This window comes from Giraffa tippelskirchi, chromosome 12 (assembly GCF_054371585.1).
Source record: "Giraffa tippelskirchi isolate mGirTip1 chromosome 12, T2T-mGirTip1v1.2.pri, whole genome shotgun sequence".
In the NCBI taxonomy this organism is placed as follows: Eukaryota; Metazoa; Chordata; class Mammalia; order Artiodactyla; family Giraffidae; genus Giraffa; species Giraffa tippelskirchi.
In genome coordinates this window covers 131,747,499-131,775,210 of record NC_137286.1, presented here as the reverse complement: position 1 = coordinate 131,775,210, position 27,712 = coordinate 131,747,499, and the positions used below count along the sequence as shown (strand labels likewise).

General features: G+C 40.2%; 1 protein-coding gene across 3 annotated transcripts in view; it reads right to left on the bottom strand.

Moving 5' to 3' along the window:
* Positions 1 to 26,454, bottom strand: part of GPC5 (glypican 5) — a 1,454,838-nt gene extending 1,428,384 nt beyond the window's left edge. For 2 of the 3 annotated variants that reach the window (XM_081551124.1, XM_081551126.1), the window contains exon 1: positions 25,960 to 26,444. In XM_081551124.1, coding sequence (XP_081407250.1) covers positions 25,960 to 26,122 — 163 coding nt within the window. In that variant the 5' untranslated portion in view covers positions 26,123 to 26,444. Of the gene's footprint in view, positions 1 to 25,959 lie in introns of all 3 variants that reach the window. The other variant, XM_081551127.1, reaches the window with a different exon arrangement.
* Positions 26,455 to 27,712: the final 1,258 nt, after the last annotated feature.

The window sequence follows — 27,712 nt, the reverse complement described above, 5'->3', positions numbered from 1 at the left end:
CATTAGATACAGCTAAACCCTTATAATAAATTATTTTTGTATTGGTGGTTTAGTCACTAAGTCGTGTCTGACTCTTGCAACCCCATGGACTGCAGCCCACCAGGCTCTTCTGTCCATGGGATTTTCTAGGCAAGAATACTGGAATGGGTTGCCATTTCCTTCTCCAGGGGATATTCCCGACCCAGGGATCGAACCCTGGCCTCCTGCGCTGCAGGCAGATTCTTTATCAACTGAGTTACCAGGGAATTAGACCAAATTAGTCTGTGTTTCTTGCAACCCAAGTCCTCAAGCTAATACTCTAGGGAAGAGGGTAGCAAGAAAGAATGAACTGATCCATATTATATAGAAAGATCTTAGGAACTGTAAAATATCAATACATGGCAGTGGAAAAGCCAAACAAGCCAGACTTAGAAATCGTGGGTGGGCAGGCAGAGTGCATTAAGGTAGAGAATGACACACTCAAACTGTCCCAACCCAATCACCAAGACTTTCCTGTGTGCCTAGAAATAAGTAACACTATATTAAAAAATAACTCTACCTTAAAAATAATTCTACCTTTAAAAGTTTCTCTCTTAAAAAGTTGAGATCTTTATGTGCTTCTTTTTTTCCATTAGAACGGAATTTCTGAAAAGGCATGCCACACAGCACCCAACTATGAAAAATGACCATCACATCCCAAAATAACTTATGACCTTTGAGAATACACAAGGAAATAAACTAGCAGATTCTTTGAATACAAGCTCAGAGGGAAAAGGTGGATGATTCTAAAGTGCTTGTTCACGCCCTGGATGATTATGGGAGGTGATGTTAATTTGGAATCACTGGTAGGAATATGCTTATGATAAAATCATAATGATGCCTGGCAGAGCGAAAGCATGAGTTGCATTCCAAGATCAACTCTTGCATTTTCTCCATTTTAAGACACTAAAAGATGCATCATAAATTTACTTATACATTATTTTGAGAAGGAGGAACTATTTTATTAAATGTATACCTTAAGGAGTTATTTCACAAAACATCAAAGGTAGACAGAAAAAAATAATAGAAAGGAAGACATCGTAGAAATGGGTAATCATGCTTTCGGCACTAGGGGAAGGCAAATAAAAGAGAAGAAGAAACAGCTTAACATGCAGAAAGACAAGAGTCTTTTAATTTCTCAAATTTAAGAAAGACATGTACAGAGGAGGTAGATTATTCCATAAGGACTACAGCGATGTTCTCGTCAAATATAAGATGGACACCTATCTTTGATTATTGAAAATGTTTATATTATTTCCCTGACCAAATAATTTTTTTTCATTTATCTATTTTTAATTGAAGAATAATTGCTTTACAGTATTGCATTGGTTTCTGATGTTTGATAAAATAAAATTTTAATGCATAAAATGCTGAAAATTTTTATGACTTACAAAGGAAACCCACAAATCTGAATGTTCACTAGGCTAGAAAATGGGATAACAAAAAGAGTTGGATGATCAAATTCAACCCCCAGAACCAGTGACTCACAGAATCACAAGCCTTACTAATAGTTCTAAGGATACAGGAAATTGTGAGACAAAGACATCAATGAAGCTCTCCTCACATTAGGATAAACTTGGGCCCAAAGGGAACACAGAAGTTTACTAAGCAGTTGATTAAACAAGAAAAGCTATTTGTTCATGAATTATCTCCATTTTGGGCTTCCCTGGTGGCTCAGATGATAAAGAATCTGCCTGTAATGCAGGAGACCCGAGTTCAACCCGTGGGTTGGGAAGATCGCCTAGAGTAGGAAAGGGCAACCCACTCCAGCATTCTTGCCTGGAAAATCCAATGGACAGAAGAACCTGGAGGGCTACAGTCTATAGGGTCACAAAGAGTTGGACACGACTGAGCAGCCAACACTTTCACCTTTTTTTTCTTATCTCCATTTTATACTCTGATAATTACAAAACTAACAGTGACATTTTCCTATGGCCTGCGCTGCATAAACTCATAAGTAAGTATGAGATATGTTTACCATAAGCAGCCAAGACAGGCTTGGTATATTCTGCTAAAAGCATTTCATAGGTAATATTTATCAGAAGGATCTATTAGCATCTTTAAATTTTTGATCTGACCATTTCCTCTCTTCTAACAACATATTTAATTTCAATCTAACACCTTATTGTCAGGCATCATGATAATTCTCACTACAAGAAAAAAGTCTCTGCACTGTTTCTTCCTGGCCAGGAAGACCACTATCCTAACATTTCACATGTATCTCTTCTATCAGATATTAAAATAAAAAAAAAAAATCTCATCTACTGGCTTCAATTGTTTAGATCATCACATAATCTATTCTGAAAGGACCCATAGAAAATTTACTCATTACTTGTTCTTCCTTTCTCATAACTGCTCTGACTCATTTAATTAATTGCTTTATTCTTTGCAGTGCCTAACAGGAAACTCAGAGCCAAAATTTTCAGGTCAACTCACAAGCACTGATGCCTTATTCTACTTAAAAAATAAGCTATTTCAAGTCTTAACCTTATACTTGATTTCATATTATTTTCCTTCTCTTATTGTGTATATCATTTCTATACTTAGATTCACATTGCTTTTCCCATGATTATTTTCAGATTATATAAATGTCTGTGCATTGATTTAAACTAATATTGGAAAAGCTACAATACAAGTAGAGATCTATGGCTAATTGAAAACACTTAAGACACCGAATGGCTTGACTCCTTTTGGCTCAAACTATTAGCTCCTCTAGAAGTTTTATAACTCACTCACAAATAGATAGTTAGAAGGGGCCTGTGAGAAGCATATGTCATCCCAACAGCCAGACACAACATGCAGTGTAATTAAGGTTACTCAAACAGCCATGAATTCAAGGTCAATATGTTCCTCTTGCTTTCAGGACTGATTTCAGCTGGATGTACAATTTTTAAAGTATACGAGGAGCACCTTAATAGGTTCTCGTTGCAAGGTAAGTAGAAGGAATCAAAATCATATTGATTCTACCTCTTAAATAATTTTTTTAAGTTTACTTCTTTCCATCTGTACCACCCCCTCTCTAATCTTAAACCTAGAAAAGAAGCTTTAAATGGATATCTTACCAACAAGAAAAGTCTTTTTAAATTGCAAATCTGATCCTGGCACTTATGAGAAAAGATTTCCTGTGGCGATCTATTGTTCTTGGGATAAAGTCGAAAATCCTTAACACAGCGGCCTTCGCTAACTGACAGTTGCCTCTCTGTTCCCTCTTCTGCGCTCGTTCCATCACTTTCTTAAGCATCATTTTCTTAAGCAGTAGACAGGTTCATAAAGAGTGCACTTTGCAAAACACATACACACAAAAACTACCAACTATACTCTAGCTTTTTCTCTTCTTATCTGCAGAATTCAGCTTCTTGAAAGAGTAGTCTGCATCGAGAGTGTCCACCTCATTCTCATGCCAGCCCTGCACTCTCAAGTCTGACCTGACCCTTGGTGAATGCACACACCCAGGTAACTGGTGGACTCCGTGTTGTCAAGTCCAAGAGACACATACACATTTCTAATCACACCTGACCTCTTTGTGGAATCTGACCATATTTAACCCCAGTTCTCAAAACCCTTCCTTTCTTTGATTTCCAGAACATCACTGTATTATCTGCTTTCTCCTAGTCCTTAATTATTTGTGTTGATCCAAGTTCTCCTTCTCAGTTCTGTCCCCAAATGACCTTCTCTTCCCAGGAATTCACCCTCATAACTAATGATCTCCACCTCATTATCAACTTTCTCTCAAGTGTATTTGGACCCATACTTCCAACTATCTATTGAACTTTATCACCAAGATATATCAGAGTAACCTGTGTACTGACATGGAGGTTACATTGCATCCTGAATGTGTTTCTTTAAGAATTAAACAATACATGTCAGAATATTAAAGCTCTGGGAAGTACTACAGTTGAGAGAATCTATCTATCTGATTATTAAGAAAAAAATTTATTTGCATAGGGAGAGTGTTTCGCTATATTTTGTATATTTGCAAAAAATTTAATGTAACTTCTTCCCTGCAGACTGTCTTCTACTCTGTGAAAGTTAATATAAAAACTGAAAATCAGGGACCTCCGTGGTGGTCCAGTGGTTAACAGTTCACCTGCCAATGCAGGGGACATGGGTCCGATATCGACTTTGGGAATATACCACATGTCGCAGAGCAACTAAGCCTGTGCACCACAACTACAGAGGTCCACGCACCTACAGACTACACAGTCAAAAATAAATAATTTTTTTAAAAACCCCTTACATCATACTAGACTCATCTTTCCACTCAAATTCCCTAACAATTCTGCCTTCTAAGTCTCACCATCTGTGCCACCCCTTTTTTCATGAAGAGCTTCCCTAACTGGTATTGAGTTAAAAATGTCACAGAAGAATGGTAAAAAGTGTTCAGTTCAGTTGCTCAGTCACGTCCGATTCTTTGTGACCCCATAGACTGTAGCACGCCAGGCTTCCCTGTCAATCACCAATTCCCGAAGCTTGCTCAAACTCATGTCCATTGAATTGGTGATGTCATCCAACCATCTCATCCTCTGTCGTCCTCTTCTCCTCCCGCCTTCAATCTTTCCTAGCATCAGGGTCTTTTCAGATGAGTCAGTTCTTCACACCAGGTGGCCAAAGTATTGGCATTTCAGCTTCAGCATCTGTCCTTCCAATGAATATTCGGGATTGATTTCCTTTAGGATGGACTGGTTGGATCTCCTTGCAGTCCAAGGGACTCTCAAGGGTCTTCTCCAACACCACAGTTCAAAAGCATCAATTCTTCGGCACTCAGCTTTCTTTATAGTCCAACTCTCACATCCATACATGACTACTGGAAAAACCATAGCTTCGAGTAGACAGACCTTTGTTGGCAAAGTAATGTTTCTGCTTTTTAATATGCTGTCTAGGTTGGTCATAACTTTTCTTCCAAGGAGCAAGTGTCTTTTAATTTTATGACTGCAGTCACCATTTGCAATGATTTTGGAGCCCCCCAAAATAAAGTCTCTCACTATTTCCATTGTTTCCCCATCTATTTGCCATGAAGTGATGGGACCGGATGCCATGATCTTAGTTTTCTGAATGTTGAGCTTTAAGCCAACTTTTGCACTCTCCTCTTTCGCTTTCATCAAGAGGCTCTTTAGTTCTTCTTCACTTTCTGCCATAAGGGTGGTGTCATCTGCATATCTGAGGTTATTGATATTTCTCCCAGCAATCTTGATTCCAGCTTGTGCTTCAACCAGCCCAGCATTTCTCAAGATGTGCTCTACATATAAGTTCAATAAACAGGGTGACAATATACAGCCTTGAAGTACTCCTTTCCCAATCTGGAACCAGTCTGTTGTTTCATGTTCAGTTCTAGCTGTTACTTCTTGACCTGCATACAGATTTCTCAGGAGGCAGGTGAGGTGGTCTGGTATTCCCATCTCTTTCAGAAAATTCCACAGTTTGTTGTGATCCACACAGTCAAAGGCTTTGGCATAGTCAATAAAGCAGAAGTAGATGTTTTTCTGGAACTTTCTTGCTTTTTCGATGATCCAACAGATGTTGGCAATTTGATCTCTAATTCCTCTGACTTTTCTAAATCCAGCTTGAACATCTGGACATTCATGGTTCACATACTGTTGAAACCTGGCTTGGAGAATTTTGAGCATTCCTTTGCTAGCGTGTGACATAAGTGCAATTGTGCGGTAGTTTGAGCATTCTTGGCATTGCCTTTCTTTGGGATTGGAATGAAAACTGACCTTTTCCAGTCCTGTGGCCACTGCTGAGTTTTCCAAATATGCTTCACATATTGAGTGCAGCACTTTCACAGCATCATCTTTTAGGATTTGAAATAGCTCAACTGGAATTCCATCACCTCCACTAGCTTTGTTCGTAGTGATGCTTCCTAAGGCCCACTTGACTTCACATTCCAGGATGTCTGGCTCTAGGTGAGTGATCACACCATCCTGATTATCTGGGTCATGAAGATCTTTTTTGTATAGCTCTTCTGTGTATTCTTGACACCTCTTCTTTATATCTCTGCTTCTGTTAGGTCCATACCATTTCTGTCCTTTATTGAGACCATCTTTGCATGAAACGTTCCCTTGGTATCTCTATTTTTCTTGAAGAGATCTCTTGTCTTTCCCTTTCTACTGTTTTCCTCTATTTCTTTGCACTGATTCCTGAGGAGGCTTCTTATCTCTCCTTGCTATTCTTTGGAACTCTGCATTCTAATGGGTATATCTTTCCTTTTCTCCTTTGCCTTTTGCTTCTCTTCTTTTCACAGCTATTTGTAAGGCCACCTCAGACAACCTCCTCAGAAGGTTGTTATCAGACAACCATTTTGCCTTCTTGCACTTCTTTTTCTTGGGGATGGTCTTGATCTCTGCCTCCTGTACAATGTCACAAACCTCCATCCATAGTTCTTCAGGCACTCTGTCTATCAGATCTAATCCCGTGAATCTATTTGTCACTTCCACTGTATAATTGTAAGGGATTTGATTTAGGTCATACGTGAATGGTCTAGTGGTTTTCCCTAATTTCTTCAGTTTAAGTCTGAATTTGGCAATAAGGAGTTCATGATCTGAGCCACAGTCAGCTGCCAGTCTTGTTTTTGTTGACTGTATAGAGCTTCTGCATCTCTGGCTGCAAAGAATATAATAAATCTGATTTTGGCATTGACCATCTGGTAAAAAGTGAGAGTGAGAAAAAAAAAAAACACTCTTTCCTCTATGCAACTAAATTTTTTTCTTAAAAATCAAATAAATAGATTCTCTCAAGTGTAGTAATTCCCAGAGCTTTAATATCCTGACATGTTTTGGGACTCTTGAAGAAACATGTTCAGGATACAACGTTGCTCCCAAGCTAATGAAACTTTCTAAGAATGCTAATGAACCAGCTGATAGAAATAATCTGCAACAGAAGGCAGGTTGGGTTTTGCTGGCTATTCCTTTTGGGGTCAATTAACCATCACTCTTAAAATGGCATCTTCGAGGCTGATAAATGTGTAAGCTTCCGAGTAGTGGGTGCGAGTGGGCAACCCTACAGTGTAAATGGGCTCTCAGCCCCCCTTCTTAGGGGACTATTCAAGAGATGCTAAGTCTTCCTTCCTCCTGTGCTAAATTGCAGAGTCATTTTCTGTTCCTTATTTTGATTAACAAATCAAATGAATTCATCAAATATTGATTAAACACCTGTTCTGTACAAGACGCTGTGATAGTTATTAAGGATACCAAGAAGGAGAGAATGCAGTTTTATCCCCACAGGGCTCAATCCAGGGGGAGACACGTTTGCAAAAAAATTAATTAATGTGACAAAGTGCTATGGAAGAAGTACGTACCAGGTTCTATTGGAGCACAGAGGAAAAAATGATTTTCTCTTCTTGGAGAAATAAGACAGGAGGGTCAGAGGAGATTTGGAGCTTTATCTTGAATGATTTTTAATAGATGCCTTATAGAATCCTTATCAAAAAAAAAAAGAAATACAAGGTGGAAAATATTCCCGTTTAAGAAAGACACTCATAGACTTAGAGAATGAAATTATGGTTGCAGGGGGGAGGGGGAAGGACAGGAAAAAGAGATAGTTATGGAGTTTGGGATACACACGTACACACTGCTATATTTAAAATGAATAACCAAGAAGGGCCTACTGTATAGCACATGAAACTGTGCTCGATGTTATGTGGCAATATGGATGGGAGGGGAGTTTGGGGGAGAATGGATACATGTATATGTATGACTGGGTCCCTGTACTGTTCACCTGAAACTAGCACAACATTGTTAATCAGCTATATCCCCAAACAAAATAAAAAGATTTTTAAAAAGGAAAATATTCCCATTTAATAAATGAAAAAGTGAGCTTATTATAGTTAAATTTGTCTAAGTCCACAACACTGATGAGTAGCAAAACGAATTTGAACTCTGACTGGTCAGATAAGATTGGAGACAGAGAAGCAGGGGGAATGATATTTTAGAGAGGTGACAAAAGGTAAGATGGATGAAAAGATGTGGTCTATTAGGGGGAATAAAGCATTGAGATGTGGCTGTAATGAAATACCAGGTCAATCTATGTATGCCATATGCCAGGTGAAGTTGCACGGCTGTGTGAAGGGTCTGGTAGTTTTTCCTATTTGTAAGTTAACAAGCTAGCAAGTTATTTGTGAAAACAACCAATGCTGCTGCTGCTGCTGCTAAGTTGCTTCAGTCGTGTCCGACTCTGTGCAACCCCGTAGATGGGCAGCCCACCAGGCTCCCCCGTCCCTGGGATTCTCCAGGCAAGAACACTAGAATGGGTTGCCATTTCCTTCTCCAGTGCATGAAAGTAAAAAGTGAAAGTGAAGTCGCTCAGTCATGTCCAACTCTTCGTGACCCCATGGGCTGCAGCCTACCAGGCTCCTCCGTCCACGGGGTTTCCCAGGCAAGATTACTGGAGTAGGGTGCCATTGACTTCTCTGGAAAACAACCAATAGAAACCAATTAAACAGAGTCAGGATGTCAGAAAAGAGAGCTCTCATGCCCTGACCCTCTCTCTTATCTCTTTAAGAAGAAGGAAAGCTGAACTGCAAGCCGTAGTTCGTCTTCCCAAAGTGACCAAAGATCTTCAGAGATTTACTGAGACATTTAATGCAGTCATTCAAGCTTATCAACCTAGTTATAATAGCTAGCTCATATGTTTGTTGATGAAGACCAGGACCAGCACAGCATGAAAAACACCAATTAGCAAAATCCTGAAATGTCTCTAGAACTACAACCGGGAGATAAGTCCCCTAACTTATTATATTATCAGGCTCAAGCAATCAGTAGGCAACCTCAGCGAGCAATTCCTAGGGCTTTTCCAAACACTACTGGACTAGAACAAAAGTCAGTCTGCACACAGAGATCTGATGAACCTGTTCATTAACATTATGATTGACTTAAGATTTTTTTGTTTTTAATTCTGGTCTTCCTTCAGATGTTGATTTCACCCAGGTAGCTTTTAACTCTACGTTTATTAATGGGCTAAACCAAGACCTTTCCATTCTAGTGAACAGGACAAGGATGGAATGGAAAACTGTCCACTTCAGATCAAGTTAATCTGGTGAACCAACTCTCTCATACTCTAGATGAGTCACCTCAAAGGAAGACCACCAAAATTCTTAATCTTCAACTCTAGTAAATGAAGGCTCCTAAACAGAACCAAAACCATCCCAGTGTCTCCTGTCATTTGCAAAGAGCCAGGACATTGGAAAAGTGCCTGTTAAAAATGTAAGCACTTTAGGCACTTTAATCCCTCTAACCAGCTCTCCAACATCCTTCAATTTTCAGCAATGGGCTCTGAGGAGCTATGGAGGCTTCTCCCAATACTGCCTCCTAATTGACCTGGGGTAACATTTCTCCAGATTAGGCCCTATTAGAAATTATCAGATGCCTTACTTTTACCTGACTCTCGGAAACCTAAGGGAAATCAACTTGTTGATATTTCCTCAAGGAATGATGCCCTCAAAGGGACCACTGGCAGCCAAACCTTTGTCATGGTCCAACATGACAGTCCCCCAAATTATAATTAGAAAAACTGACTAGAGAAGCCTAACAATTGGCTGCAGGTGGGAATAAAAAAAACAAGACTGAAAATTCAACAATTTTTGGTTTGATAAAAAGAGAAAGCTCTGGTTTGGATGAAATAACAACCCAATCTTACTGAAGATTCTAAAATTCACTCTCACCACTATACATGCATTAAACCATTGCTCTACTGATAAAATGATAGCTTTCATGAATCAATTTTGGTGGGAAAACATTAATAAGGCCACAAAAAGTGCCCACCGTCTTTGTACCACTTGTCTCAAGTACAACCCAGGAAGCCTGTTAGCACTGCTCCCAGACATTTTGAACGAGCTACTGGACCATTCGAGGTCTGACAAATGGATTCTATACAACTCCCCCCAACCAATGGATAAAAACATGTTTCAGTCATGGTCTATATGTTCTATCACTGGACTGAACAGTTCTCACACTAATCCTTGCAAACAGGTTACTACCTCTTCTGTGGCTAAAGTCTTTTTCAAAAAGATTACCTCTACCTGGAAAACAACTGTTGAACTTCATTTTTTTTTTTTTTTAATTTTTAGTCGCTCAGTCGTGTCCAACTCTTTTGCTATCCTATGGACTGTAGCTCACCAGGCTCCTCTGTCAATGGGATTTCCCCGGCAAGAATACTGGAGTGAGTCGCCATTTCCTTCTCCAGGGGACCTTTTCAACCCAAGGATCAAACCCTCTTCTCCTGCATCCCCTGAACTGGCAGGGGGATTCTTTACCACTGAGCCACCTGGGAAGCTCACAGTGACCCAGTAACCCATTTTACTGGTCAGGCACTTCAACAAGTCTGCATAGTTTGGCCAGTTTTATGCTTTCACTGTGCTTACCACTCTCAATTTTCTGGTTTAGTCGAATGCACTAATAGGAATGTAAGACTCAGCTGGCAAAATATGTAGAGGCCCCTCAAATACCTTGACCAAAAGCAAAGTCACTGGTCCTCCTAAGTCTCAGACTAACCTTTTTTGGAACTCATAAACTCTCACCCTTTGAGATAGTCACAGGATGCCCAATGAACTTGGCTCCTCCTTCCTTTGACCCACAACCAATAAATGGGTAGATACCAAAAGAGTTGGGCCAGTTTCTCCCCTTTGGGAGAAACTATATGGCAGCCATATTTTCTACTATATGAACATGGCTGCTTTACAACAGGAAAAAAGCCTGTAACCACAAAGAGTAAGACATTTGTAAACATTCTCGTCTCAATTTTCATTTCTTTAGCTCATGTGAATCCTTGCTCTTCCTTTGTCTTCACTGTCTGTTGAGATGGCTTAATATACTAATAATTCCAATGCCTTCCTTTTTTAGTTTCAGACAGCTTTGGTTGGGCTTCTGCCACCTGAATCTGAACATTTGAATTAATTTAGAAGGGAATGTTCTCGGGTTCTATCATTTAGAAATATCATCTTTAAGTGGTATGGAAAATTACTGCCAATGAAAACAAACTGGACCAATAAACCAACTGACTGTCACAATAGTCCAAGAGAAATGTTGTTTCTATTTGCCTTTAAAGTCATGGCCATAACCAAGTACCCTGATTCAGAGATAACTTCAGAAACAACTTCTGTCTCTGAAACAATTTCGGGCTCTGAAGTTAATTTAGACCATCTCATACTTCCAGAAATAACCAACGAATAACAACATTACTTATGGTAGCTGAGGGTCAAAAACCAACCTTTCCAAATGGAGAGAAAAAAGAGCATATGAAGCTAAAGAAGAAAAAGCCAGATCATGAAGTGTATGATAAGCTATACCAAAGAAATCAGGATCATTAAGATAGAGAGCAATGGGACCGCCTGTTTTCATTGCTGTCATTGGCTGAACCCGGAAATCCTGAAGTCATTATTACACAGAGATACCTAGATCATGGAATTGCAAAGCTTCATCTCAGTGTTCCCATAAATGTGAGTCACATACATTCATAAATATTACTAACCATGGCGTAAATTAAAAATCTGTATCACTGAAAAAAAATCATCTCTTTCAAGAATTTAAACGACACAGAAATTTGTAAAGAACATTTTTACTTCTAAACTTCTCATCCTAACCCTACCTTCCAATGTTATTTACTATTAATGGTATTTTTTACATATCGTTTAGGGTATGTTTGTACATAAATTGATATGCAAATAGGTTCCTTCTATTTTTTTTTAAGTCAAGGTAAAAATTGCTTTTTCCTATCAATAGGGCCATAAATCACTTGTTCTTCTTTAGATACATAGTTTTACCCGTCTGAGTTTAATGTTCACATGATTATTTATAATTTATCATTTAATAGGCACTAATAGGCATCTACATTAGCTGTGGATTTTCAGCACAATAAACCAGCTTATTATACGTATATGTATATGTTTTAATTTGCCTAATTACTTTGTTAGAACAATTTCCTATCAATTGGAATTGGTAGGCAAAAGGTATACAGAATTCAAATTGTGAGTAATATATGCAAAATTCCCCCTGAATGTAGAGACGGTCTTCATCAATCTCCTTTTTCAGTATTTGTAGGTGAGAGTGCTCTGTTTGCTACTAATACGATCACAAGAACATCACATATCAGTATTTTAAATCTTTGACAATGTGATATTTCTAAGAAATTGTTTTTCCCCTGTTATGACTTAATCATCTACATATATCCTTAATAGTCATTTAATCATTTGAATTTCCTCTTTATGTTCTTTTTTCATATTAGCGTCTTTGTAACCAATTTGTAACAGCTCATTCATGATTAAGTACGCTAACCTTTTGGTTGCTACGTATTACAGATGAAATGTCACAGAGTTTTCCCCCACTTATTTCACTGAGATGTTTATCATCTTAATTACATAGAAGTTATACGTTAAAACAGAATCACTTTTTTGTTGTTGCTTCTTTTTTTTTTAAGAGAAAGGCAATGGGAAATCATTGAAGGATTTAACATGAGAAATAAGGATAACATTTACTTTCATAGAGAATCAATTGGGAAATGAACTGGCAAGGACCAAGTGTAGATGTAGGCTGATTGAATAATCCAGCCATGAGAAGGTCCTAGGTTAAAGCATGGTGGTGGCAATAGGGGTGGGTAGAGAAATTACAGGAACATTTGTGCAATAGATTGTATGAGATTTGGTTGTTGGTTGAATTATGGGAGTTAGTGGGGATTAAACTATTATTTTATTTCAGGGTGTTATCTATTTAGTTATATTTGCAACTAAAACCTAAAGATTTAGCCAGCATTAGTGTTCTTCATAAAAGGAGTGAGGGAAAGGAGAGGGTAAGAAACAGTTTACCGAAGCAGGATCACGAGACACCTGAATATGAATAAAGAGATCACCATTGATTAGAACTTTTAAAAGCATTTATAAATCAACTCTAGATCAGATTTATGTTTCTGTACATTTTAATTACAAATCAAACGATCTTTGAAAGCTGTAGGTTTAAATATCTAATGTAAGTAAAGTTTTGTCACACAGGAAGGATCTTGAAAGGAAATAAATTGGTATCTCAAATAGAATTATCTAATAAATTTGTTATAAAGGGCAGGGTATAGAAAAACTTTAAGGAATACTGCAACACTCTAGCTAATAACTGTAGAGAAGGAGTTTTTCCTACCTCAGAGGGGATGAGAGGAGAAATTACTGGGGTAGCCAAAAAGTTCGTTCTGCAGCAGCTTACCAATCCACACAAACATTTTGGCCAACCCAGTTAGCCGACTCCAAAGAGCTGTGAGGTCCTAAAGGGAGCTGTGTGCTTAGGTAAAGAGACTTAGGCTGCAGGGACCTCACCAGCGGAGACCTGAAAGGCACCGCAATCCACTTGCCCAGTCTTCTCCAGCCACTGCTTCCCAAGGGATGCCAGAGGCCAGAATGCCTTTGATGTCGTCCAGGAACAGAGCAAGGTGAAAAGTCCCTCTAAAGGAGCAAGCAGAGACTTTCCAGCATGCTCCACCTTTGGATCTTTTCTATGGGAATAACGTTCTCATCCCCAACACAGGAGACACACAAAGACCACCCAGCAGCATTACAACACGCAAGCACGTGACAAAAGAGAACTAATTCCTGCTCCCCTGATGCTTCTGAGTGGTGGTGCTGGAGAAGACTCCTGAGAGTCCCTTGGTCAGCGAGGAGATCAAACTAATCAATCCTAAATGAACTCAATGCTGAATATTCACTGGAAGGACTGATGCTGAAGCTGAAGCTCCAATACTTCAGCCACCTGATGCAAACTGCCAACTCATTAGAAAAGACCCTGATGCTTTAAAGATTGAGGGCAGGAGGAGAAGGGGCTGGCAGAGGATGAGATGGTTGGATGGCATCACCAACTCAATTGACATGAGTTTGAGTAAACTCTTGGAGATAGTGAAGGACAGGAAAGCCTAGCATGCTGCAGTCTGTGGGGTCACAGTTGGACGGGACTTAGCAACTGAACAATAGCAATGATCCCAGGCTGTAGAGCCTCGCCCTGACTGCATTTAATCAGCATGTTTCCAAGCAAAGCACCTCCTTCTTGATCTTAAGAGAATTAATTTCAGTGACATCATTTTACAAAAGATCAGTCTTTGGTTTTTAAACTATGTAATATGAGTAAACAAATTTGATCCTACCATAGAAGTAAAATATAAATAATAAATTAATTTATTAACTAAACTAAAGAATGAAAAGACGGACTATGTTTCTGTGAGTATAGGATCAATACTTTGAGACTGAATGATGGGAGAAAATTATCTGAAAGTTTAGCATTTGATTAGCATGAACAAAAAGAATTTCTACTTTGCCTGCTCCCTGATCTCATATAAGGAATTTTATGCAGAGTAAATCATGAGAAACGCTGGGCTGGAAGATATACAAGCTGGAATCAAGATTGCTGGGAGAAATATCAATAACCTCAGATATGCAGATGACACCACCCTTATGGCAGAAAGTGAAGAACTAAAGAGCCTCTTGATGAAAGTGAAAGAGGAGAGTGAAAAAGTTGGCTTACAGCTCAACGTTAAGAAAACTAAGACCATGGCATCTGGTCCCATCACTTCATGGGAAATAGATGGGGAAACAGTGGAAACAGTGTCAGACTTTATTTTTTGGGGCTCCAAAATCACTGCTGATGGTATTTGCAGCCATGAAATTAAAAGACGCTTACTCCTTGGAAGGAAAGTTATTACCAACCTAGATAGCATATTTAAAAGCAGAGACATTACTTTGCCAACAAAGGTCCGTCTAGTCAAGGCTACGGTTTTTCCAGTGGTCACGTATGGATGTGAGAGTTGGACGGTGAAGAAAGCTGAGTGCTGAAGAATTGATGCTTTTGAACTGTAGTGTTGGAGAAGACTCTTGAGAGTCCCTTGGACTGCAAGGAGATCCAACCAGTCCCTCCTAAAGGAGATCAGTCCTGGGTGTTCATTGGAAGGACTGATGTTGAAGCTTTGGCCACCTCATGCGAAGAGCTGACTCATTGGAAAAGACTCAATGCTGGGAAGGATTGGGGGCAGGAGGAGAAGGGGATGACAGAGGATGAGATGGTTGGATGGCATCACCGACTCGATGGACATGGGTTTGGGTAAATTCCGGGAGTTGGTGATGGACAGGGAGGCCTGGCGTGCTGTGATTCATGGGGTCGCAAAGAGTCGGACACGACTGAGCGACTGAACTGAACTGAAGAATTACATTACTGTGGATTATATTATAGTTTACAAAGCTTTGACACCATACCACGTAGTTCTCAACTATTGAAAAGTTGTTGTTGTTGAGTCCATAAGTCCTGTCCAACTCTTGCGACCCCAGGGACTGTAGCCCACCAGGCTCCTCTGTTCATGCAATTTCCCAGGCAAGAATACTGGAGTGGTTGCCACCTCCTTCTTCAGGGTATCTTCCCAACCCAGGGATCAAACCTGCGTCTCCTGCATTGGCAGGTAAGTTCTTTACCACTGAGCCACAAGGGGGACATGAAAGGGAAAAGGAACAGACTATATACTATCCTTGAGAAGTTGAGTTGTTTGCTGAAGGTCACATAGCTAATAAGTGATGTAGTCAAGATAAAGCGATTTCAGAACTAAATTCACTAGTATTCACTAAAATATGTGACCATAACATGGGACAAATTGTAAGTTAAAATGTCTCGATTTCTCATTTGTTTATCCCATGGCAACTTTTCAATGTTCCGTCATACCTATCATTTTCCTTGTTTTCTTTGTAAGATATGTCCAAAGATAACTTAAATATTAAATATTTACCAACCTCAAATCCAGATCCAGGTGTCTTCACCTGATAAATAAAGAGGGCTCTGACAAACTCATGGATTCCTCAGCTTTTTGACTCTGTCCATGCTATTTCAATTTCCTTTACCTTTTAAGTTGATCAAAAAATCTTTTTTAGAAATGACTTTTCCCCCCAGAGTAAAATGTATTCCAAGCTTGGTGGAGAACAGACTATTAATCTCTTCACTTTATTGACCTACTTCAGTTTCAGCTCATTAAACACAGACAGCTTCAATGATCAAAAGAAAAGGAACAAAATGTAACTTGGTCTAAACCTTACCAAATAAGAGAGCTGCTCAAAAAGCAAATAAATCTGAACAGGTAATTTAATATTGACAGTCTCCCATTTAAAGAGTATATATGCAATGAATAAGGACATCCAGAAATAATTTCTGTGTTCATTTGATCAATGAAATCACACTCTACTTATGCTTTTTATACAACTCTCTTCTCAGTTCTTAGCTTCTCCCCAAATGAATACTATACTGAAGGACTTATGCCAACTAAAGTCCCTTGAAACTATTAGACAAGGAAAAAGAAAAGACTATGAGCTCTAAAAAGATAGCTACCAAAGATCATTTCATTATATTGCCATATAGAATCATTAAAAAGTAAAGTAAATCTAGTTATCATAGCACAGGTAATTACCCTAAAATTACCTTTTTAGGGTAATTCAAAACCATTACCCTAAGAAGAGCAATAAACAATTTAAATTATAAAACAAGAAATGTTTACTAGCTTTTAAATATGACTGTATTTGAAACATATTTAAGTTAATAGCTAGACCATATCAAAATGTGCATATCTCATTAGCACTGATTTAAGTAATCCTTCTACTTAAGTAAAATTTCCTAAAACTAATTCTAAGAAATATCCTAAATACATAACCAAGCACAATTTATACAGAAAAAAAAATTCCTAAGATATCATTAAAAAGTCTTGGAGCCTAGATGAGTAGTTCTAAAATTAGAACTATTAGAATAGTTTAGAGACAAGTTATATCTCTACCATATATCATGTTTTGCGATTTAACAGCAGTTATTTTCTTGCTTCTTCTGAAAGCCTGTGGTCACTCAACTTAGTCACATGGAATTTGGACCCCAAGTCAGTGTCCTTTAGTAAACAATCTTCCTGGTTTAGGAATAATTCCACAGTCAAGTCATTTGTACTTTCTCCCAGTGTGGAAGTAACAAGAGTAGGAGATGGAAAAACTGAATCATTTTCTAGTTCCTTACTATCAATTTTCTTGTGGAAAGAAACAATTTCACAAAACATATATTCAAATAAAACACAAATCAGCTAATCCACAGCCAGATGTAAATTATAGTTGGTCACCTTTATTTTTCTCCATTCTCCCAATAATAAATCAATTAATGTTCTAAGAGATCAGTCACACTGTCTACATGATGATATCAACTGCAAATGAACCCCTTAAAGGTTAAATAATCTTCCTTCCCTTTCAGAGCATTTAAGGAATTCTTCTAGACATTTGTTTGGCAATTCATTTACTCTGTTTCAAAAATGTTAGCTAAGATAGATAAAAACGTCTTTAAATTTAAACAAAAGCATTAGGTCACTTTTTGTGCCCGAGTTACATAAGAAGATATTAACTCTACATAAACAATTTATTCAACAACACAACTAAGCCCAGATCAGAATATATTTTTAGAAACTTCACCTTCTATATTTCTCAGTCTATTAATACCAGGCATAAAATAATAATTAAACACAATAAATTGAGCCTATTGAGTAACTAGGAATATAAGATTACTTCTAAAAATCAAAATTGACTTATTAAGTTTGCCTAATCACAGATCAACAGCAACAACAAAAATCAATCACAGTTCCTGCTCTCAAGTAGCCTATAGTCTAGCAGAAGGCACAACATACATTTAAAATCGGTATTGCTACTTTGAGTCCCAACCTTATACTGGAAATAACTAAATACTAATTAGTGTATGTGGTGAGTAAGGATTTTAGGGTTGGTCAAGGAAAAGAAGGACCTCAAGATGACAATGAGCTTTATTTGGGTCCCACTTTAACAGGTTGCATGAGAAGAGATGCAGTAAGACAGGGGTATAGGACTATCACCCAGAAGAGGAAGAAAGAGAGCAAGGAAAATCCCAGAGAGACGGAAATTGCAGGAGGAGAAGTTGGTGACAGAGGATGAGATGGCTGGATGGCATCACTGACTCAATGGACATGAGTTTGAGCAAGCTCCAGGAGATAGTGAAGGACAGGGAAGCCCGGCGTGTTGCAGTCCTTGAGGTCACAAAAAGTCAGACACGACTGAGCGATTGAACAGCAACAACTCTGGTGTCCAGGTGATGTTGCTTCGCACAAGATGTGAAATCTCTGAGTAAAGAGCTTTGAAGAGCAGCAGCGACCTGGGATCTTTTTCAGCCCCAGAGTTTGTTTTATCAATGGCTAGCAAATGAGTTCAGCTTTGTGGGGTATACAAGGCAGGCAGGCTCTAAAGGACTAAAAATATGTTTACTTTTGCTATATTTAAAGCAACTGGATATGTAAAATTTTGAATTTGGCACTGGTAGGCTTTGGACTAATGGTCCCAACAAATTAGGAAGAAGTAAAACACATACAGGCCAGTTTTTAACCTATTTATATAACACCATAAAAAATTTAAAAAAAATCACTGTATCAATAGAATCTTGAATGTTATGAACTGACTTCTAGAGTTTAATTTAAGAATCAGAGAGGTTTAAAAGATTAAATAAGAAGCTCCTTGAAGCTTTGGGCTTCCCTGGTGGCTCAGCTGGTAAAGAATCTGCCCGCAATGCAGAAGACCTGGGTTCGATCCCTGGGTTGGGAAGATCCCTTGGAGAAGGGAAAGGCTACCCACTCCAGTATTCTGACCTGGAGAATTCTACGGACTATTCCATGGGGTCACAAAGAGTCAGACATGACTAACTGACTTTCACTTACTTACTTACTTGAAGCTTTACTAAAGTATTCCACAAACATTTCAACTCCTATTCTGTGTCAGGCATGTTCTGAGCACCAGATATTCTACAGTGAACAAGGTACACAACTGGACTGGATACATAAACAGCAGGGCCCAATACAAAAAGGAAACACGGGACCCTTTATTCAAACCCCAAGATGGAAACAGCAGAGCATTAAACCAAGCATGGGGCCCTTCTGAGTATGGGACCCTGTGTGACTGCACAGGTTTCATATCCAGCAACCCAGCTTCAGAAGACATTTTCTAGCCTCATCATGCACACAATCTAATGGTAAAAGATAAACAATAAAAAGAAAAGAAATACAGCACCATGACAAGTGCCATGAAAGAAAGGGGAACAGAGTTGAATGAACCATGAGAAGGAAGTACGTGTGTTCCATGTGCTCAGTCGTTTGACTCTCTGTGACCCCAGAGACTGTAGCCCACCAGGCTCCACCATCCATGGGATTTTCCAGTCAAAAATACTAGAATGGGTTGCCATTTCCTCCTTCAGGGGATCTTCCTGACCCAGGGATTGAACTCAGGTCTCCTGCATCTCCTGCACTGAGGCACCAGGGAAACCCAAAACCTGAGAAAGGCCTCTCTAAGAGCTGACACTTAAGCTGAGACCTGAGGCTTGCAAACCAACCAGCTATATAATGCGCTTGTGTGACGGATCCATAGGTTGGACATTTATGCCAATGGTTCTCAACCAGGATGATTCTGCTTCTTCTAGGTCATCTGGCAATGTCTAGAGACATATCTGCTTATCCAAACTGGAGAGGGCAAGGCATTGCTACTGGCATCCAGGAGGGTAAAGGTCAGGGAAGTTTCTAAGCACCTGATAATACACAGGACAGCACCTCCTTCCATGGCCAACAACAAAGAATTATCCAGTCCCATAGGTCAATGGCGCTGACACTGAAAAACATTAAAGCTGAATGAATGCAGATGATACGATTGCAAAGCTATGAGTAAGGAAGGAGTTTGGCACATTTGCCTTTCATGTCCTTAGCCATGTGATTTTATGATAGCAAATACTGGAAACCTATATTTCCAATAGCAATAGAGAATTCAATTAAGTGTACAGTAGACTCTTAGTCACTAAAAAATATATGTTTGGAAGGATATTTATCATTAGAAAAAGGTATGTTACAAAGAAAGATAAAGTGATCCTATGCTCATTCAAAAATTATGTATGTGCTAAGCAGAGGATTGATGAGGGTGTTAAAAAGATAATTCAAAGGAGTTTTGGTGGTTATATCTGGATGATATAATTATTTTTGCTTTCTTTGTACTTTTCAATATTTTAAATTTTCAAGAGAATGTAGATTATTTCATAAAACCATGAAAGTACAAAAATCTCGTTTTCTTTCTGTAAAGGTGCATTATACATTCAACTTACATGGTAGCTGTATGTGAACCTGATAAGGCTAATAAAAAGTTGTGTTAATTTTCTGTGATTCACAGAAGAATGGATAATTATTTAAGGATGATTTTAGCAGTATAATTGATAAAATTTGAGATTTCTAAAACTGAAAAACAGAAGAATTGAGAGCACAATTGCTTTTGTCTTTTCTCCTAACTGAAGGTCAGGCTTTTATAAAAGAAAGGTAGATATGGACAATGGCTACTCTCTATTAAAATGAATTGCTCTTGTTAGTTAACTGAGTACACTGGATTTCATGTTTGCAATACATTTCAATAAAGTATATGAATGAAGTCTCTCATGACTCTATTTTAACAAAATGGATTTGTGGTTTCTTGAACAGTTATATCAAGAGGCCACTGATTTATAAATCACGCCTGTTTAGGAGTAGCATCTGGTTGTTGAAATGTTCCTCTTGGTCTTATACTAGTTAATAATAAAAGAAATGCTATATAAACTAAGAAGGTGTTCTTATCAGACAAGCCAAATTTCATGTTCTAGAAAGTCCTAGCAAGTTGGAATCATGGTTGGGAGGAGCATATAATTATAAAATGCCATTCTCAAGTTCCCTAAACTGCACCCCTCCTTAAGGCCAATTACACAAATATGGAATGTTAGACACTTGGCATAAAGGGGGTGCACATAACATTTACATTTGTTAGTAAACTGACTATGAAGGAAGAGGATGTGGTTAGTACAATTCAGGCTTTGACGGACAGTCATGATCTATGGCCCTAAAGTAGAAAATCATACTCGCTTCCCCATTATTAAGCCTCACTAAAAGCCTGAATTAAAAAAAAACAAAACAAAACATGAAACATATCATTTTCTTAGACAACAAGGCACATACTAGATTTTCCAGAGGAGAAAGTGAGAAGTTCCCCTGACACTGGAACTAAGCCTTGATGTTTACAACTCAACAGAGACAAGCTGCTCAGCATATAACATGATGGGACAGAGCCACCCGAGAACTGCAATGCAGCAGGGTGGCCACAAGGACACTCTACAGCCACAAAGTGACTAAACGTCCCCTCTTCTGACCAACAAGCGTGACTACTGCTTCTTCATTAAAGACAAGTACTCTCATCATTTTTTTTTAATTGGGGTTTAGTTGTTTTACAATGTTGTGTTGGTTTTGCTGCACAATGAAGTGAATCAGCTGTATGTATACATATATCCCCTCCCTCCTGAACCTCCCTCCCACTCCCCTATCTCACCCCTCTAGGTCATCACAGAGTACCGAGCTGAGTTTCCTGGGCCATACAGCAGGTTCCCACTAACTATCTATTTTACCCATCCACCCCCGTCATCTTAATCTTCCTAACACCTAGGTAAGTTATGAAGACTCCCAATTCCTGAATTGCCCTGCTTCTTTAAACACTTGTAATCACCCAGCATAAGGCCAGATCCTATAAAAGGTCCCTCTCAACTGGCTCTTACCAAGGCACCCACAGTTCCTGAGCTGCACGATCTCCCTTGCTGCAGCAAGTAAGACCTAGTTTGTTTGACTCTCATCTTGTTTCTTGCGGTTCTTGGCTGGTAAGTTTCAATACAGGGCAATACTGATATTAATAATCTGCCTTGGCGTCAGTCTGTGGGTCCCTTTCATGGCTTTGGATTACCATAACCATGCTGCGCAAGCAGCAAAAGGGGGTGTTAGTTCACAAAAAACAAGAGTCCCGGTTTGAGATTACTGTCAATGAGTGACTGTGGCCACCAGCCATCTAATTGTGTGATGGCCTAAGCCACCTCACCCACACTCCGCTGCCTCTTGAATATATACACCAGGTGGCTCTGGGTGTTACAGCAAGCAGTGAAACAGTGCAGCCTGTTTTCTTTCCTAGAGTTCCCCTTAGTCCACAGAAAGAAACAGAACACTCCCCATAACCTAATAAATACCATTACCATTTCAGTTAGCTTTCTTTCTTATAGTTTACATTAGTTCACAAAAAGAAACAAAACATTCACCATAATCTAATAACTACCATCTCAGATAGGTTTCTTTGAGTTTCCATTAGTGCGTGAAAAGAAACAAAATGTTCACCATAACCTAATAAGTATCATTTCCAATAGAGACATATTTCCCAATTTTAGAAACAATCATGTGACTTTTTCTATGTGTGACTTTTAAAAAGCTAGTTATTATTTAAAAAAAAAAAAAGATTCTGATTTATATACATCCAAAACTAAAATTTCACCCTTAAAGGTCAAGTCCAGTTACAATCAGGACACTAAATAAAAAACTGTAGTAACAGCAACACATTTTTGAGCACTTACTATGTGCCTGGATTCGTGCTATTTTACATACATGTATTATTTCACTCCATCTATGCAACAAGCCTTTAAGAACCAATATTCCCATTTTACAGGTGAGAAAACAGAGGTTCAAAAAGGCTAACTGATTAACCTCAGTCACAGAGCTACAGGTGCCAAGGCCTAGTTTTGAATCCAAATGTCTGTAATTCCAAACTCTAAGATCACCAGGTAGATTGTTTCGCTTGGGCATGAGTATGCAACAATACTGACCTTGAAGACAATATAAGATTGGATTATAATGAAAGCAGTTTAAAAATACAAACAAACTATACAGCACTATTAAAAGTGTCTGATAGTATTAGACTATTTAATATTGCCACAACAAGTTTATTTTTACTATCCCATTTACAGCCAAAGCTACCAAGAAAAAGTCACCTGGCACAAGCTACTCTCTGTATCAAAGAATATCCACATTTTTAAAACTAGTTGGTATATAAATTATCTGAAGGTAGCCTTGATTTTTATAAGCTTCTCCTTTCTGAATTATCTTCTTTAAAAAAGGAAAATAATGCATGTGTGAACAATGCCTGTGTGAAGAGAACTTCAATGGGAAAACATTATCCCTTCTCCCCAATAAATAAAATAAAAATAAAAGGACCTTTAAAAGACACTTTCACTAACAGTTCTTTTCTGAACAAAATAAGCAAGAGCAAAGAGCACCTTGACTACTACTTAGGAAATAAAATCAGAACACAGGGAAATCTGTAATTCTAATCACATTTACACCTTCTCTCCTTTTTTACATTTCTCATCCAAACATCCTTAAGAGCTCAATAGGCTTAAAAGAATTGGAGCAGGGTAGAGAACAAAGGTGAGTGGAATCTGAGAAACAGCTTAAATGGCTGTTCTCACCCTTGTAGTAATTTCAAGTTGGGTAACATAGTTTTCAAAAGATTTAAAAGTCACATATATAGGATGAAACTGTAAGAAGTTATTCTACCTGCTTATATTTTTTAAATGGCATTTTGGAATCTCAGGAATTAACCACTTGTAGACAAGAAATGCAAGAAAGCACTAAAAAATAAATAAATAAATAACTTTCAAGGAAAACAAATATCAAATTTAAATGAACTAGCTTTAGTCAATGCAAGTCTATGTGCTAAATATATATACTTGCTAAGAATATTAGTATTTCTATTCTTATGTGAGAATGACTATGTAGATATTAACCATGTTTTCTCTTGAGGTTGAGGGTAATTTTAGAAAATAAGGTTCAACTACTATACTCAATCAAATTAAATGTTACAGATCATATATAAACACAAAAATAAAGAAAAGCATTTATGAGCCATGTGGTAAATGTAATTCACTCAAATGGGGAAATGAAAAAAAAATTTAGTGGAAAGATAAGAGACATTGATGTTCAAAGAAACAGTTTAATGTAATTATTCAAATAAAAAGTAATCAATAATAGAGAAACAAAAAATTCAGAATTATATCAAATTCAGATGTGAGTGCTTGTTGTTGGGTGATTCTGATTCAGAATAATACTTTCATGTGACTTTTTCTTACTGCAAATATCAAAGGAATTCAGCAGTTCTTTTCAACAGCACCACTGATGTCCCTAAGAGTTCAGCCCTGCATGGCCCCCTCAGTAGGTGCTGCTATGACCCCTCCATCGCCTTAAGTCACAGATAAAGAAAAGTACTAGCAATGGGGAAACAAACCAGAATGTCTTAGAAAAGAAGACGCCTGCCATCCTGGCTCTTTTTTGTGCCATGTATATCAAACACAAATAAGTACAACGATCTCCTTCTCTGTAGGGCCCAGCTTCGGTTTCAGTAAAATGTTATGCCAGTGAGTGATACTCTGCAAAGTTCTTCTTCTAAAGAGATGAAACACACGCATGGTTCTAGAAATGCAATACCTTTTAGTCACTGTATTACGTTTAGCAAGTACCAGAAACACTGAGATATGAGAGGGGTGGAGAAATCAGGTCCTTAACTGTCCATATATGTGAACATATCAGCCAAAATTATGGAATGGGGGGCAAAATCTAATAATTCAGCTGAGGATTTCACAGCTCAATGCCACGCCCCCACCCCCGCCGCCCCAACACACACAGTCACTTAAGCTGCTTTAGCTACTGGCAAGTGAGGTTTTGGGGGTTTTTTGTTTTTTGATTTTTTTTTTTAACGAAACAAATCCACTGAAATAAAAAGACCGGTTTACAAGGGGGGTGGTATCCTTTGAGGACAAAACTGCCCTAAGCTGAGAGCATCTATGCTGTTTCAACTAGTAAAAGTGCCTAGTACCGAACAGGTATCGAAATACATATTTGTGTGTTTGTTTTAAAAAACTAGTCATGTAAACTAAAATGGATTCACTGCGCCCAAATGCTCAGATTTTCCTTCTAGGATGACTCTAGAACGGAGTTGATAACCAGCAAAGAAATCAAGCGAAAGAGCTACGGCTCCCCAGTGCTAGCAGCAAATCTCCTCACCCTACACAGGCAGAGGAGAACAGATTTAGACCCAAGCATCCTCCACAAGTTCACTGTCCAGCCAATAAGCTCACAGCATTTGGCAATTAGCCTCGTAATTAGGTGCACTGCTCGAGTAAGATCTTAACTCCAGACACCTGCTGTTGCGTTGTCTTAGACAACTAAGATCTATTCTTCCAGACCGAATGTTACTGGAAATACGCCCGCAGAAGCACGGAGGGGGCGCCGAATAGCGGGTAAAGGTGCAGGCGCACGAGAGAAGCAGAATCAACACTGGCCACACTCACTGTATTCCTTCCCCTTCCTTCTCTGTCTGGTAGAGCTCACCCATGTTAAGTGGCTCCCCAGTGCACTCTGTTTGATCGCCTGTTGCCAGCACATTGTTCAGGCGTTGCAACTACGCGGTGGTTCCGAGAGGCACCCTGAGTTGGTTCCTGCAAGGAGGGACTTGATGCCCGGGCGTAAAGAGGGGGGCTCCGAGTTACACCAGGGTGAGTGCACAGGGTCCGAGGCGTCCTAACAGAGGAGACCGGCCGCCCTGGTCAGGACCCCATTCTCCAGCAAAGGGGGATAATGCAGGTTTGCGTTTTTAGTATCAAACTTGGAGCGACCAACCCAACCCCATCCACCGTGGGAGAAAGCAGCAAACCGAGGCCCCCCGGCGGGGCACTGAGGAAGTTCCCACTCGTAACAGAATCGCGGTCACGCAGCGTTGTCCCCCGCTGCCGGCTCTGCTGGCCTCTTGCAACGCATCAGTGAGACTAAGGGAGCCGGGCGGGAAGCGAACGCCGGGAGCTCGGCTCAGCCACAGGCGGAGTCCTGGAGCTCCCGGAGGCCCCGGAGCCGCGCTGCACTCGGGATGGTCACACCGCCCTTCTTCGGGAGGCACCTTGTGCGGTCGGAGGACCTGAAAGGTCAGCTTCCCACCCCCACCCCCCCACGAAAGGCCATTCCGAGAACTTGAGCAGCGCCGGGTCTGCGCTCCGGACGCCCCAGCCCGCGCCCAGGCGCCCAGCCCTGCGCCCACGGTCCCCGCCTTACCTGCCCGCGGCGAATCCGGCAGCCCCTTGACACGTCCCACCAGGCGCCCCTGGAAAAGTTTCCGAACTTCTTCGCAGCTCTGCACGCCCTCGCTTCGGATAGACCCCACGAGAGCCAGCAGGAGGAGACAGCGAGAGCCCACGCGCCAGGTCTGCGCGCCCATCCTCGGTGTCCCGGTCACTCCTTCCCTCGCCGCGGACCCCACTCTCCCCGCGCGCCCCGCGCTGCAGACGCTGAAAAAGGCTCGGCGGTGCGATCCGGCGGCGGGCGGGAGTCCGGCCGCTCCGCGACCCCGGCTTCACCTTCTCCTAAGGTGCCCCGAGACAGACCGCGGTGTTCTCAGGCAGAGCGCCGCCGGGTCTACCTCTCCGGCGGGAGCGAGATGCAGCAGCGCAAGCGAGGACAACGGCTGGAGCCGCACGGAGCCCGCGAGCATTCGGCTCTGGCCACCGCCGCGGTCGCCGCGGGCTGCACTGCCAGCTGCCAACCTGAGACGCGCCCGCGGGTCGCGCTCCGCGGACAGGCCCCGCCCCGTGGTTAAGCCACGCCCCCGCGCTACGCCACGGGCCGCAGCCGCCCCGCTGCTGAGCCGCTGTCCACGCGGCCCTGGCTGGAGAAACATCCGAGCGGCGTTGCCTGGAGCAAGGAAACAAAACGAAACCCGACCTCCCTCTCCCCATCCATTCCTGGGAACAGCAGTCTGCTGAAAAGAAGAGCTCAGAGAAGACAAGATATGAGAAATACCAACTAGAACTAAGATGAAATACTTCCCTATATATCAAGGTCTTCAGTGCATAGGAATTTGTATTTGAATTGTATGAAATGGTATCTGGGCACAACACAAAATACAAACAAAAAAATTTATACTTAAAGATCTCAATTGTGAGGCTCGATAGCACTTAGTTTTAAGAGTGTACAGGAGAAGCTACTTTTTAAAAATTGTTTTATGTGGCCACTTTGGAATATTTTTCGTTAGTATTACGATTTTCTGAAAGAATTTAGAAGTCATAAAAATTACATGTAAACAGAATAACGTCCTCGCCTTGACGGTAAAGTCCAGTTTCCTCTCTTATTACCATTAGCATCATATTTTGCTTCCGTCAGTCAGTCAGTTCAGTCGCTCAGTTGTGTCCGACTCTTTGCCACCCCATGAACCGCAGCACGCCAGGCCTCCTTGTCCATCACCAACTCCCTGAGTCCATTCAAACCCATGTCCATCGGGTTGATGATGCCATCCAGCCATCTCATCCTCTGTCGTCCCCTTCTCCTCCTGCCCTCAATCCTTCCCAGCATCAGGGTCTTTTCCAGTGAGTCAGCTCTTCGCATCAGGTGGCCAAAGTTATGGAGTTTCAGCTTCAACATCAGTCCTTCCAATGAACACCCAGGACTGATCTCCTTTCGGATGGACTGGTTGGATCTCCTTGCAGTCCAAGGGACTCTCAAGAGTCTTCTCCAACACCACAATTCAAAAGCATCAATTCTTCGGCGCTCAGCTTTCTTTATTCTCCAACTCTCACATCCATACATGACCACTGGAAAAACCACAGCCTTGACTAGACGGACCTTTGTTGGCAAAGTAATTTCTCTGCTTTTTAATATGCTGTCTAGGTTGGTCATAACTTTTCTTCCAAGGAATAAGCGTCTTTTAATTTCATGGCTGCAATCACAATCTGCAGTGATTTTGGAGCCCAGAAAAATAAAGTCAGCCACTGTTTCCCATCTATTTGCCATGAAGTGATGGGACCGGATGCCG